Below are 15,063 nucleotides of genomic sequence, written 5' to 3' on the forward strand. Positions count from 1 at the left end.
AAAGACCTCTGGAAGCCACCCCATTCTACATCCTATTAGCACTATTAATTAATGATTAAAACTGATAACCCACATTACCTGGAGAGAGATTGAATCTCTTTATTTTCTTGGAAGGATCCCGAGTAAAAGCTTTCAACCTGATGCACAAAGTCTATCATTTTCTTCTCTTTTTCAGAAAAGTAATTGTCTTCTTGTAACACTTTGACCTTTAATTCAAATTAAATCATTGCCTCCAATTACAATTGTTATCTGCTTAGGAGACAGCAAAACTAGAAATGATGCTGCAAGTGCAAAGAAGTAACCAACTAGGAGAAAAAAAAATGTGGGGAGCACTGAGATCAACACATTGCAATTACAAGAGGGTCAAGATTTTGGGTGCAAGCAAAAGAGAATTTAGATCAAAGCCAGGACAACGAAAAAAGGGACATTTAAAACCATTTTAAGGATTTAAAACCATTTTAAGGTTAAATGGAAACATAAAGGGCTTGTCAGTGACTTTGTATCAGCAGCTAAGCTGCAAGGGCGCAGGGACAAAAGCTGTCTGTTCCTATTCTGATTGGGTACTCAGCACAATGTTTTCTAGGCTGGGTGTTAGGAGGAAGTTGTTCACAAAGAGAGTGATTTGCCATAGGAATGGGCTGCCCAGGGAGGTGGTGGAGTCGCCAGACCTGGAGGTCTTCAAGAAAAGCCTGGATGAGGCACTTAGTGCCATGGCCTAGATGACTGGCTAGGGCTGGGTGCTAGGTTGGACCGGATGACCTTGAAGGTCTCTTCCAATCTGGTTGATTCTAGGAGTCTAGAATTCTCTCAGGGTAAATACACATCAGACTTCAGAACATCAGCTAGGCCCTGAAAAAAGCTTTTCCCAGGCTCACCAACAGATCTCGGACGTGTTTGTCAGCAGTGTAGAAGCAGATCTTATGCAATTCCTCATGTACATCAAAGCCCTAAGGAGAAAGAAGACACTCAGTGTATGCAAACTGTAAAAGGCAGCTGCAGACAACATAATAAATGCACCCAGCTTCATCCCAAAGCACACAGCCTTTCACAGGCATGCTTGTGACAGTCACCTCCTCAGTTACTAAAGATGATTTGTGGGATGTCTCCAGTGTGGTTGGAGATAAAATTTGTGCCTGCTAATATCTGACCTGCCAAAACCACCTTTACACTTTGCTGATCACTGTATCGATCAATACATGCTCATAGCCCACCTCAGTGTTCTGAGTCATTTGGGTTGGAAAAGACTTCTAAGATCATTGAGTCCAACCATCAACCCAACACCATCACTGCCATTAAACCATGTCCCAGAATGCCACATGTTTCTTAAACGCTTCCAGAGATGGGGACTCCACCACCTCCCTGGGCAGCCTGTTCCAACAACTGAACCCTCCTGCTTGAAAGAAGTTGTTCCTTATGTCTAACCTAAACCTTCCTTGCCACGATTTCAGGCTATTCCCTCTTGTTCTATCACCTGGTACTGGGGAGAAAAGAGCAATCTCCACCTCGCTCCAACCTTTCAGAGAGCTGTAGAGAGTCAGAAGGTCTCCACTCAGCCCCATTTTCTCCAGGCTAGACAACTCCAGTTCCCCCAGCTGCTCCTCACCAGGCCTGTTCTCCAGATCATTCACCAGCTTCATTGACCTTTGCTAGACATACTGCAGCCCCTCAATGTCCTTGATAGAATGAGGGGCCCAAAACTGAACCCAGGATCTCAGAGGCAGCCTCAGCAGTGCTGAGCCCAGGGATATGATCACTTCCCTACTCCTGCTGGCCACACTATTCCTGATGCAGGCCAGCATGCTGGTGGCCTTCCTGGCCACCTGGGCACACACTAGCTCATCTTCAGATGGCTTTCCAGCAGCACCCCTATATCCTTTTCCACCAGGCAGTCTCCAACCACTCTGCCCCAAGCCTGGAGTGTTCATGGGGTTGTTGTGACCCAAGTGCAGGACCCAGGCTTTCACTCACTGATCCCGCCTGGCCAGATCCCTTTGCAGAACTTTTCTACCCTCAAGCAGATCAACACTCCCACCCACTTTAGTGTCATCTGCAAATTTACTGAGGGTGAAGGCACCAGTGATCAAAGCAATTCTTTCAAACAAGTTAATTTTCATTGCAGCAAGTGTGTGGTGTTGGAATCGACACATCCATCGGAGATCTAAATGCCTCCCACACTCTCTCTCAGCATTCATTTACTTTGTTAGACTTACTGAACACTTCTCACCATATTCTTTAAAAGCTCAGAGGCCTTTCTGGTGTTGTCCTTCAGAAGACAGTCATAGACCAGGTTCAAACCTGCCTGAATAAACTCTGGAAGGCTCTGAGCAGGATGCTGGCGTGTTCGGAAGAAGGCCTGGGCCTCTGGCATTTTGTTGCTCAGGATGGCCTCAGCAATCACTTCCTAAAAGAGGGAGAAAAATGGAACAGTCTGCTCTCATCCATCATCCCTGTCTCATTTTCATCCCTCTCCAAGCATTTAAAGTCTTGTCCATATTAGCAATTCCCTTAAATATATTTAACAACAGTAAAAAAAGGACTCTTTTTACCTCTGCTGTCAGTTTTTCCCACAGGTGGCTTTCTTCTACCAAGAGGTCTTCATCAAGCTCCCCTCTTCCTGTCTGCACTGTGTTTACTTGTGGTCTAGGATATCTCCTCAGGAATTTTCTTAGTTTAATAATGTAATCAGTTAAAATATCTGCCCCTTTCTGCAGGAATCCATCAGGTTCTGTCAAAGAGCATCCAAGAGGTCACTTAAGCAGAAATTAATGAGATTAGGTAAGCAGAAATGAACAACACAAAGTGTTTACTGCTCAGCAGTGCTGGTTGATCCTGACTAATGAAAAAGACATCTCAGAGGAAAGGACACATCAACTCTGTACTGCAGTTTGACCTGTACAGGGCCTGACACCAACCCACCACTACCAGCTCACTGGCAAGTCATGGTTACAATCCTGTCAGCGCTCCACAGAGGCTCCTGTGTCTTCATCTGGTCTCTTTTGGGACCAAATAAATGAGAAATGAAAGTTTTTATTAATCCTGACCACTGGCAAATTCTTTTGGAGTTAGAATCTAGCACATGAAGGGACATTTATCCTCCCCAACAGTGAACAAGTGGTGTGCATTGGGTCACTTGATGTTTTAGATGGTCTAGGATCAAGTAGGATAGAAACCAAGTATCACCTAAAGGAAAGTGTCTTGAGTGACCTAAACAAAATCTACTCCATGAAAGCAAGGAATGAAAGATTCTTGCCAATGAAAGATGTTCCAGCCTTATCAAACATCTTTAGGCTCTTCCTCTAGGGATCTGAGCTTCTAGATCACTCAGTAGAGTAAAAATATCCATCATCTAGAGGTAGTAAATGTCTCATCCCTGGAAATTTTCAAGGTGAGGCTTGACAGGGCTGTGAGTAACCTGCTGTAGTTGCAGATGTTCCTGCTGACTGCAAGGGTGTTGGACTGGATGATCTTTAAAGGCTCCTTCCAACCCAAACCATTCTGTGGTTCTCTTCCTGGGTATTTCCTAAGGATGACACTTCTTCAGTTCTTTACCTCTGGGACATGGCCTAGTGGCCATGGAGATGTTGGGCAAAAGGTTGGACTGGATGATCTCAGAGGTCTTTTCCAACCTTACTGATTCTATGATTAACCAATTATTAGTCAGCTAAATGCCATTTAAAACATACAGACTTTTAAAGCTAACATTCATGTAGTAAGAAACCAAGACTACTAAAAATCATGTCCAGAAAATGATTAGCAGCTAATAATGTGCAGCTTTTACAGTCAGAAAGCATCAGTTCTGCATTAACATGCAAAGCCTGTTGGTTAACAGACCAAACCCCACCACTGACAGGGATTCAGACTCAAGCAGCAGCACAGCACTCTCTATGTAAGGACATCTCACCCCCTTTTTCTCTAGCAAAACAAAGTTGTCCTCTGAGATTCTGTCATTTTCAGAGTCATTGAATGGTTTGGGACCTTGAAGATTATTTAAAGACTGACATAAAGAACTTAAAGGTAGGATAAAGAGTTCATAGAATTATTGAATGGTTTGAGTGTGAAGGGACATTAAAAATCAGCCATTTCCAACCCTCTGCCATGGACAGGGACACCTCACACCAGACCAGGTTGCTCAAGGCCCCATTCAACTTGGCTTGGAACAATTCCAGGCTTGAAGCCTCCACAACTTCTCAGGGTAACCTGATCCAGTGCCTCACCACCCTCACGGGGAAGGATGTCTCATCTTGACAGCTTTCAGCCTGAAGCCCTCATCACTCACCCTCTCACTCCATGTCTTTGGAACAAGTCCATCTCCAGCTCTCCAGGAGGCCCCTTTGCATACTGCAAAGCTGCTCTAAGGTCTTCCCACAGACCTTATTATGGAACAGTTCCCTTCCAAATGAGCTACTCAACTTATCAGCCTCAGACAGTAACAGCAAAGGGCATTATTATTTTAGAAATAGCCTTCAGCAAACTGTGCAGGATTCCAAGTCTCACTCCATGCCCTTTCCCCTCCAGCATATTTTGGTTTTAGTTCTAGGCAAACATAGACATTCAATTAAACAAAAATTTAGTTGTTCTTAGTTACCTAAACAATGACTCATGACATTACTGCGTGGTTCAAAATGAGGAATCTCACCTTCTGTGTGCACAAGAACTTCTTCAAGCTGCTTTGTAAGGAAAGTCAAGGTGAGGTGTAGCAGCTGCTCAGAGAATTGTTTGCTGTGAGGCTCCAGATCATTTTCTCTGATTGCTGAGCAGAGCAAATTCAGAGCTGGCCTCAGCTCTTCCAATTCTGCAACATTTACAGACAAAGTTAAAACATCTGCATTTTACCATGGGACTGATCACATAAATTAAGCATTTAAGGTAAAAAGTCCTAAAGGTATGCTACAAAAATCTTCTTAAATGTGTTAAAAGGTTGGACCAGTGATCCTTGGGTCCTCTCCAACCTGGCACTCTATGATTCTATGAAGTAATCACAAAATCATAGAGTGCTTTGGATTGGAAGGGACTTTTAATGGTCATCTAGTCCAACATCCTTATAATAATGAACTAAAATGCTTTGCTTTCACATCCAAATGCATGGCAGCAGCAGAACACAGCAGAGCCTCTGCACATCAATGGCAGCAGCAGAATGCACCACAGCCCCTGCACATCAATGGCAGCAGCAGAACACAGCAGAGCCCCTGCACATCAGTGGCAGCAGCAGAACACACCAGAGCCTCTGCACATCAGTGGCAGCAGCAGAACACAGCAGAGCCCCTGCACATCAGTGGCAGCAGCAGAACACACCAGAGCCCCTGCACATCAATGGCAGCAGCAGAGCACACCAGAGCCCCTGCACATCAGTGGCAGCAGCAGAACACATCAGAGCCTCTGCACATCAATGGCAGCAGCAGAACATACCAAAGCCCCTGCACATCAATGGCAGCAGAACACAGCAGAGCCCTTGCACATCAGTGGCAGCAGCAGAACACACCCTGCACGTTATGCAGCATTTCTCCCTTATCTCCCAAAGGGAAGTGGCAGTGCAGCATCACTCTAAGGTACACAAGCAGAGGCAATTCCATCTGCTGCTATAAACACACAGGCATAAATTGAACTTCCAAGCCTCTGTGGGGTCGCAGGTGTTTGACTTACTTTGCAGGTAAGACTGGGAGGCACTGGCAGGAGGCTGCTCAGGTCCAGAGCAGGCTGCAGACAGACTGAAAAGATTTTCTTTGCTTTTTAAAAATAAGTCTACTGTGTCCAGCTGACGATTTTCCAAACCTGCCTGGACAAACACAGGATCATAGCATCACAGCACAGCCCAGGCTGGAAGGGACCTCAGAGATCATCTACTCCAACCTCCCCAGCTGGCCTCATCCATACTTGTTTTCAACACCCATAACCCAGCACTGCCAGGTCATCACCAAACCATGTCCTTCAGCACTACATAGGACCAGGGAGGTTATTCTTCCCCTGTACTCAGCACTGGTCAGGCCACACCTTGAATGTTGTGTCCAGTTCTGAGCTCCTCAATTCAAGAGAGATGTTGAGATACTGGAACGTGTCCAGAGAAGGGCAACAAAACTGGTGAGGAGCTTGGAGCACAGCCCTATGAGGAGAGGCTGAGGGAGCTGAAGGTGTGCAGCCTGCAGAAGAGGAGATTCAGGGCAGACCTCATTGCTGTCTACAACTACCTGAAGGATGTAGCCAGGTAGTGGTTGGTCTCTTCTGCCAGGCAAGCAGCAACAGAACAAGGAGACATAGTCTCAAGTTAGGCCAGGGGGCATCTAGGCTGGATGTTAGGAGGAAGTTCTTCCCAGAGAGAGTGATTGGCATTGGAATGGGCTGCCCAGGGAGGTGGTGGAGTTGCTGTCCCTGAAGGTGTTAAAAAAAAAGCCTGGATGAGGCTCTTAGTGCCATGGTCTAGTTGACTGGACAGGGCTAGGTGCTAGCTTGGACTGGATGATCTTGGAGGTCTCTTCCAACCTCATAGATTCTATGATCTCCACAGCTTTGAAACCCCTCCAGGATGGGAACTTCACCACTGCCCTGGGTAGCCTGGGCCAGGCCTTGACAACCATTTTGGGGCAGAAATGTTTCTTTATGTATGTATCAAAGCAAAACGTTTAGAAAGCATATGAGAGATCAGCCTTGAAACTGCTACCCCAGCCTGAAATGTGGCAACACAGGCTTTAGAAGGGTGGTATAATACAATCAAAAAATCAGCTTCTAAGGAGCTATGTAACTTAATGTATGAAACCTGTGACCTATTTTTATCTCTGGCATTTTGCAAGAAGGCAGAAAGTGCTTCAGAAATTATTTTGGGTCTAATTAAGAGGGAGTTTTGACAACAGCTGAGTTTAAAAAGTTGAGTCCTTTTTAATGTGCATTAACTTTGTTGCTGCATTTCTCCTTTTGGGTTACTCGTCTGGGTTCCTTCAGGGGTTTTTTGTATTGATGATTTATTAACTAAACTACTACTTTTTGCCCCTAGATTACTTCTAATAGTGTCTAAAAGCATCATGAACGTTGCTGAAATGCCTTTAGGATTTTAAAGAGGTGTTTTTTGTTCCCTGTCAGGTGGATTTCTTTACCTCTAGTGCATGCATTGGAATTGAACATCGCTCCCACCCATTGAGATGGCAAACGGCGTCGACGACTCCAGCGCTGCCATAGATCATCAGCCTGTTCAAAAACTCTTCTTGAGTTAAACCAAACAGGACTAAGGAGAGACCATCCTCTAAAGAAGAGAATCAAACCATCACTAAAAACAGAGAACCAAGTTGTGACACAACAACATTTCTGTCTCTTATGAGGAGCGGCTGAGAGACTTGGGGTTGTTCGGCCTGGAGAAGAGGAGGCTGAGGGGAGACTTTCTGGTGCTACAGCTCCCTGAAAGGAGCTGGAGTGAGGTAGAGATTGGTCTCTTCTCCTCAGTAGCAGGTGATAGGAGGAGAGGAAATGGCCTGAGATTGTGCCAGGAGAGGTTTAGGCTGGACATCAGGAAAAAAATCTTTCTTTCCAGAGTGGTCAGGGATTGAAACAGGTTGCCCAGGGAGGTGGTGGAGTCCCCATCCCTGAAGGTGTTTTAAGAAACCTGTGGCCATGGCACTTGGGGACACAGTTTGATGGCCGTGGTGGTAGGTTAAAGGTTAGCCAGCACAACCTTAGAGGGCCTTTCCAATCCAGTTTTATGATTCTCTTCCAAAAGAGTGACACAGAAACACAGAATTGCTTAGATTGGAAAAGACCTTCAAGTTCATTGAGTCCAATCATTAGTTTCACAAGTCCTTGACTAAACCAAATCCCTCAGCACAACACAGACACAGAGCTGCTGAGGGTCCACTTAGGTCCCATCTCCACAAGAAAACATCAGCAATGAGCCAACAGCAGCCAAAGAGAAAAAAAGCTTCTTATCAGAAGGCTAGACCAGAACTGTTATCCACACCTCACCTGTCAGAAGCAGGCATGTTGGCACCTCTGCACTGCACTCCACATAAACACTGTTTTTGCTGAAGTGGTAGTAAGTCACATCTCCTGACTCAAAATCCCAGAGAGCAAGGGTCAGTCCTCTGCCAGCTGTTAACACCACAAACAGGGCTTTAATTCCAGTCACCAATTTGCACTCCAGTTTCACCACTTCCTGCGGTGCTTCTAGGGGGATTTGTTTCCATTGCTGTCTTGCCCCACTGCCTTGGGCTGCTTTGGAAGGGGCCCAGGAAACAACCCGTGGAACAAAAGCCAACATCTTCTCTGAAGTTTCATAGATTTCAGGATCATGATCTTCAAGGTGGGTAAAAAACTGGTACCAGGGTAAATTCAATTCATTCACTGAATTTGAAGGACCTGGTCTTCCTCTTCTTACTCTGTCAGAGAGTGAGGCTAAATGTGCCTTCCAGGACCTGGGGTGAAGAAAGAAGTTGTCTCTAAAATCAGGTATCACACAAAGACCACCACAGATAAATACTTTTTAAGTTTCTTTAGTCAAAAAACGTGCATTTTAAGCTTATAGATCCCACCCAGCATCTTGCATTTTAACCTTAAACTGTCATAGAGTCATAGAATCAACCAGGTTGGAAGAGACCTCCAACATCACCCAGTCCAACCTAGCATCCAGCCCCATCCAGTCAACCCAGACCATGGCACTAAGTGCCTCATTCAGGCTTTGCTTGAACACCTCCAGGGATGGTGACTCCACCACCTCCCTGGGCAGCCCATTCCAGTGCCAATCACTCTCTCTGTCAACAACTTCCTCCTAACATCCAGCCTAGACTTGCCCTGGCACAACCTGAGACTGTGTCCCCTTGTTCTGTTGCTTCTTGCCTGGCAGAAGATACCAACCCCACTTGGCTACAACCTCCCTTCAGGCAGTTGTAGATAGCAATGAGGTCACCCCTGATCATTCTAGGTTTGTATGAATCTAAGCTGGATGATCACAGCTGCATTAACTTGCAGCATCCATTAACCTGAGCATTTTCAGCAGGAAACTTTCTTTTCCTCACAGAAAATGCCACCATCAATAAAAGCAAAAGGAAATTAATTTCAGATTTGAGTACTTCACATTTGCATCAAATTATAATGAACATATTTGATTTGTATGAATAACTCTAAGTGTCACAAAACAGAATGACAGAATGTTAGGGGTTGGAAGGCACCTCCAGAGACCACTGACTTTAAGCCCCCTGCTAAAGCAGGGTTACTTAGGGCAGGTCAGACTGGACATGAGGAGGAAGTTGTTCAGCATGAAAGTGGTGAGAGCCTGGAATGGGTTGCCCAGGGAGGCAGGTGAGGCCCTGTCCCTGGAAGTGTTTAAGGCCAGGCTGGATGAGCCTCTGGCCAGCCTGATCAGGGTTAACATGTCCCTGCCCATGGCAGGGGGGATGGAATTAGATGATCCTTGTGGTCCCTTCCAACCCTGACTGATTCTGTGATTCTATTCTATGATTCTAGGTCACACAGAAACTCATCCAGGTGTGTTTTGAAACTCTCTAGAGGAGATGCCAGGCAAGCTGCTGTGGGTGCCCCTGCTTTGGCAGGCAGGCTGGACTGGATGACCTCTAGAGTTCCTTTCAACACCACCGTTCTGGTACTCTGTGAAAATCCAGCCCGGCTCAGGATTGTCATTACCTACCTGTCTGTGCGGAATGGCAGCGGCAAGAGCTCCATGCTGTAGTCAGAACTAGCAGGATCATCCTCATCAAGTCCTTCAGGAGGCTTCAACGGAAGACTTTCACCATCTCTCTTACAGAACAAATGCACAGGGAACTGTCTGTGAAGAAATAAAGATGAGATCTCAGCTCCTTCAGATGATTTAAGATTTGGTTTTCACTTCATGTTCAACTCCTGCAGGAGCTACCAGAGTATCGGTTTGCTCTCAGGCTCACAGTGTTCAGAGATGTATCCAGGTGAGCCCTCAAGACCTAGTTTGTTTACTCCAGTTTTGAGGTGGACACCACCTCTACATTACAACCTAGCACTCTTCTATTAAGCCAAACCAGTAAAGCTCTGTCAGAAGAGTTTAAACAATCCCATTCTCTCCGGTGTTTCTATAAGGTGCTAGCAGGCACCATGGGCACTGACAGCATGGACCATCAACTTCCTAAGAGGACTGCAAAGTCCAGTATAAATAATTTCTATCTGTTAAAAGGTTAAATCTGAGCAGATTTCTGTTTGTTAAAGTGGCAGAGCATAAACTGGAGCAAATAATCAGAGAACAGAGTTAATGAAGGTTGGAAAAGACCTCCAAGATCATCAAGTCCAATTGTTAAATAATGGCCAATCTTTAAACACAACTGGATCCAGTCTTGGGCTCCCCAATTCAAGAACAGGGACTTGCTGGAAAGGGTACAGCAGAGGGCTACAAAGATGCTGAGGGGCCTGAGACATCTCTCTGAGGACAAAAGGCTGAGAGAATTGGGGCTGTTTAGGCTGGAGAAGAGCAGCCTGAGAGGAGATCTCATCAATGCTGATCAGTACTTCAAGGGTGGGTGTCAGGAGGGTGGGGACAGGCTTTGCTCAGTGCTGCCCAGTGGTAGGACAAGGGGAAATGGGCACAAACTGGTACATCATAAGTCCCATGTGAACATGAGCAGGAACTTCTTGAATTTAAGGGTGACAGAGCCCTGGAGCAGGCTGTGTCCAGAGGGGTGGAGTCTCCCATTTCTGGACACATTCAAACCCATCTGTATATGTTCTTGCATGACCTGCTCTAGGTGATCCTGCCTTGGTAGGTGAGTTGGACTCGATGATCTCCAGAAGTCCCTTCCAATCTCTTTCCAGGACCAAGACACTTTGTCATGTCAGCTGTACTCAAATCTTCCACTTAGGAACTGCAAACATACCTGAAGTAGATGTTTAGATCCACTGGAATGGCAGAGTTGGAAGAACTGATGACAACAGCAGTGCTGAGGTCATGCGACACCTTCACGGCGGTGAGCGGCGATCTGACAGCTGCATTCCTGTCCCCATCCTCCATGTCTCCCTGGCAGAGTGCAATATCCACCTTTGCTAGATTTCCCCCATCAAAAGAGTCAAATATGTCTTTAAGCAGTGTCAAAGGAAACAGCAGGCCTCAGATTGTCCACCAAACAAGAGGTTACACAGAAGAAAAGAGTGAGGTCATTCTGTGGTCCAAGCCAACCTCTGCACAACAAAACGTTTGGTTTACAGGAGCAAGGTTCCTAAACTCAGCTGGGATCAGGAGGGAATTGTGCTGGGTGCTGTACAAACACAGCTTGTGCCACCTCAAGAGTTCATAGATTCATAGAATGGTTTGGGCTGGAAGGGACCTTGGAGATCATTTAGTTCCAGCCCCCTGTCATTGGCAGGGACACCTCCCATTTCATTTATACTTAAGGGGCAAGCGGGACAAACATTAGCAATCTAATCTAATCAAGACAAGACTTCAGTCTATTACACCCAAATCCACACATCAAACATGCTGGAAATCATTACTGCAGCATGAAACATCTCCAGTAGCACACTCAGAAACTTCACCTAGCCACAACTCTAGCATGTGGTACCACAACATCCAGCACTTGGCTGCAGAACCCCTTTAGCGAAAGCACCTCCAAACCACACACTTGAACATCTCATTTCTGCTAGGCAGAACTAAGATTAACATTTATGCTCTTCTAGAGGATTCACACTGGGATCAGTCCCTGCAGCAAAGGATACAAATCCAGCCAGAACTGTCTAGCAGGAACAGGATCCCTCTGCAGAAGTCTGTATCTGTTACCCTGTCCAAAACTGGTGGAGGCAAATCAAGGGCAAAGCAGCGACACATCTCTAAGGGTGAGTCTCTCCCAGGAAAGGTAAGATGCACAACGACAAACTTATTGAGCAGAAGTTTACACTTGTTGTTTCCAAAAGACAGCAACCTCACAGAGAAAACTGAAGACAGACCTGTAAATGTAAAGGTATTTTGAGGGTTATGGCAGCCTGGCACATGTGATTTGTGAAGATACCTCAAGAAAGACAGCTCAAACCCATTCGCTCTGCTACCACCTTAACAAAAGCTGGGAGTGGGGAAAACAGGAGGCTTGGTTTGTCTTTTTCTATGTCAGGTGCACTAATTTTACAAGTTTGCTACAACAGGGAAGGCTTTTTAAGTGGACAGTACTATGAAGAACACCAACAAGCCCTCCCAAAAGAGTATTTCAGTCAGAACTGAAAGTAAAAACTACACTCTTTGGAAATAAAAGTACTTTAGCAAGGGGAGAAAAACATCAGAGGTCTAGGTCCTGCAGACTGTACATTGCAGCAGGGCCTGATGCCTGCTAAGCAGAGAATGCACAGTTCAACCAGAATTAGTCCTTGCAGGAATAGTGAGGAGCCCTCTCTCCATTTTGTTCCCAATGTCAAAGGGAAAATCTGAGCTTGCAGCCTTGCATGAGTAGGCTCCATTAAAGCTTCTTTTTCTTTCACCCAAACACCTTACTCTACACACCTTTAATTCCCTCTACCAGCCTCTGAATACAGAAATGTTTCTTGATCACTTGAAAGCAGTGTGAACGTACCTGACACCTCCCCAATGTTCAGGTCTCCTCCCTCCCTTTTCACCAAGCTGAAGCAGAGTCAGACCCATAACCACATCAGCCATGGCACAGACAGGGAAATCTACTCACTGATGTTTTCCACTTCAAGATGCTTTTTAAGTGTGTCTTCCTTACAACTGTGCAGGGCAACTGGGTTGTGTTTTCCATCTTTTAGAGTGAATTCATAGACAAACAGCTCATGATTTTTACTAAGAGCCAGTATTTTGGTCTTGTCTGCTCGCAGATCATCATCATCTTCTGTGCTCTCCCACATGAAGCTAAAGACACAAGATGCACTTTGTTTACTGACCGTTGTCTCTTGCCACACTCCACACAGTGAAGGGTTGTGGAAGTGTGCTTATGATGGTTGGTATAACTTTTATCTTCGCAGTAAAGATTCTGCCACCACCCCCTCCCCTCCTATTTCACCTCTGCCAGAGATTGCAACACTTGAGAAAACTCCTCCTCCTCTTCCTCTCAAGAATACACAGAGCTTTTCTCTGTCCTTGTGTGTTTCTTTTCTTTAGTCATCCCTGACAGGTGCCACATGAGTGATGCTCTACTTCAGGACTGCAAGGAGCAGGAACACCAGCACTGGCAGCTAGGAAGGGCAGAAGAGATTGCCCATTTCCACAGCTTTTCCTTCCCTGTTGTTTAGGCCACAGAACCCTCCAGGTTTCTGTTTCCACACCTGTTCTCCTATGGAAAGGGGATCAGTTACACAGGAAACACCTAAAAGGCCACTTAGGATGGTGGAGAGTGAAACACAAGACTAGAGGACCACAGCAGAGTTGGTACTGCTTGACACATTTAGGCATTTAGAACTGCAATGTGACTGTGGTTTTGACTCAGCATTAAAAGTCACTAATATCTTGTGACCACTGAACGTCATACACAAGAGCTTGCCCCTGACCAACAGACAGGGAAGTCAAGCAATCAGGGCACAAGACAGACAGACATATCTTCTCCTTCTCCTTTTCTACTGTAATTAATATACCCACGACCGAACAATGAAGCAGATACAAATAAAGGTCCCCTCCCACAAAGTTATTTTAAGCAGAGGGCATCCCGTTCCAAGGCAAAGTGCAAAAGAACTCAGTCTCTGGCAGCATTCAGGGCTGCCCTCACCTCTCCAAGACTGCTCCCCTCAGGGGGTTTTCTCAGCTCCTGTTGTCCCCCCGGCACCTTCCACCAAAGCAGAACGACACCAGCGGATCTCTCCCGGCCTCCCCTTCACCTTCTCGCCCCCCGCCACTTACTCAGCCCAGTCTCCCGGGAGGACGCTGCCCCGAGCCCGGCCGCCTCCGCCCGGCACCAGGGACTCCAGGTAGATCCCACCAGAGACCAGCAGAGTGCCAAGAGCATCTTGGCCCCTGCTCAGCCGGACGCAGGCTGCGTCCCTCGGGGAGTGCCGCGCGTCTCCCGAGCGGGATGCCAGCAGCAGGCGCAGCTCCCGTGCCGAGCCCTCCATCCGCCTCAGGGACCGCGCGTCAGCCGAGCGGGATGCCAGCGGCGGGCGCAGCTCCCGTGCCGAGCCCTCCATCCGCCTCAGGGACCGCGCGTCTGCCGAGCGGGATGCCAGCGGCGGGCGCAGCTCCCGTGCCGAGCCCTCCATCCGCCTCAGGGACCGCCGCTACCCCCGGCCCCGGGGCCGCCCCGGAACGCCGCCATGTTGGACGGGGTGGAGCCTTCTGCCCGGTCAGGTGACAGCGCTGGCCAACGCGGTGGACTACAGCTCCCAGAACGCACCGCGGGCGGCGCCCGCACAGCAATGCATCCTGGGAGCTGCGGTGTCTCTGAGCGGCGGCGGGCGCCGGTGGGAGCGGGAGAGGCTGCTGGTTGCGGCGCCTGTATAGACCAGAGGCATGGAGTCGTTTGAATTCGAAGAGATCTTTTAGTTATGACGGAGTCCAAACATTAACTTAGCACTACCAGGTCACCACCAAACCGAGGTGGGGGGACAGGCTCTACTCACTGCTCCCTGGGATAGGACAAGGAGCAGTGGGTGTAAGTCGCAGCAAAAGAGGTTCCAGCTCAACACAAGGGGGAACTTCTTTACAGTAAGGGTCACAGAGCACTGGCACAGGCTCCCCAGAGAGCTTGTGGAGTCTCCTATGGAGACTTTCAAGGCCTGTCTGGATGTGTTCCTCTGTGATCTGTGTTAGATAGGATTGTCCTCCTCTGGCAGGGGATTGGACTCGATGATCTCCTTGGGTCCCTTCCGACCTCTAACATCCTGTGGGCCTGTGAAACCATGGTCCTCAGCACCACATCTCCAGGGCTTTGAAACTCCACAGTTCTTACTTAGAACCATTGATGGTTTTAAGTACTGAAACATCACACAAGTTGTAACCTGAGTTTGTTGTTTCCTCTTATCCTTTTCAGCACTGTGTACAATGCTGCATAAAAGCCTCACACTACTCCTAAACGCCTACAAAATAAGAGTTGATTCTATGATTCTATGATTCTACCTGTGAGCTTGACAATGGCTTTGGAATCTTCTTGGATTCTACAGGCAGCATAGAATCAATCATCTTGG

At 47.1% G+C, this 15,063-nt stretch overlaps 1 protein-coding gene across 2 annotated transcripts in view; it reads right to left on the reverse strand.

Moving 5' to 3' along the window:
- The window catches only part of SPG11 (SPG11 vesicle trafficking associated, spatacsin), a 46,360-nt gene extending 32,169 nt beyond the window's left edge, over positions 1–14,191 (reverse strand). For both annotated transcript variants that reach the window (XM_064157808.1, XM_064157807.1), the window contains exons 1-13: positions 13,784–14,191; positions 12,615–12,802; positions 11,665–11,892; positions 10,830–11,028; positions 9,620–9,757; positions 7,942–8,390; positions 7,083–7,228; positions 5,641–5,773; positions 4,637–4,792; positions 2,547–2,725; positions 2,225–2,401; positions 876–947; positions 79–206 (exon numbers count right to left, since the gene is read on the reverse strand). In XM_064157808.1, the coding sequence (XP_064013878.1) occupies positions 79–206; positions 876–947; positions 2,225–2,401; positions 2,547–2,725; positions 4,637–4,792; positions 5,641–5,773; positions 7,083–7,228; positions 7,942–8,390; positions 9,620–9,757; positions 10,830–11,028; positions 11,665–11,892; positions 12,615–12,802; positions 13,784–14,139 (2,549 nt within the window). In that variant the 5' untranslated portion in view covers positions 14,140–14,191. The remainder of the gene's footprint in view (positions 1–78; positions 207–875; positions 948–2,224; positions 2,402–2,546; positions 2,726–4,636; positions 4,793–5,640; positions 5,774–7,082; positions 7,229–7,941; positions 8,391–9,619; positions 9,758–10,829; positions 11,029–11,664; positions 11,893–12,614; positions 12,803–13,783) is intronic.
- Positions 14,192–15,063: the final 872 nt, after the last annotated feature.

Source organism: Pogoniulus pusillus, chromosome 17 (genome assembly GCF_015220805.1).
Source record: "Pogoniulus pusillus isolate bPogPus1 chromosome 17, bPogPus1.pri, whole genome shotgun sequence".
In the NCBI taxonomy this organism is placed as follows: domain Eukaryota; kingdom Metazoa; phylum Chordata; class Aves; order Piciformes; family Lybiidae; genus Pogoniulus; species Pogoniulus pusillus.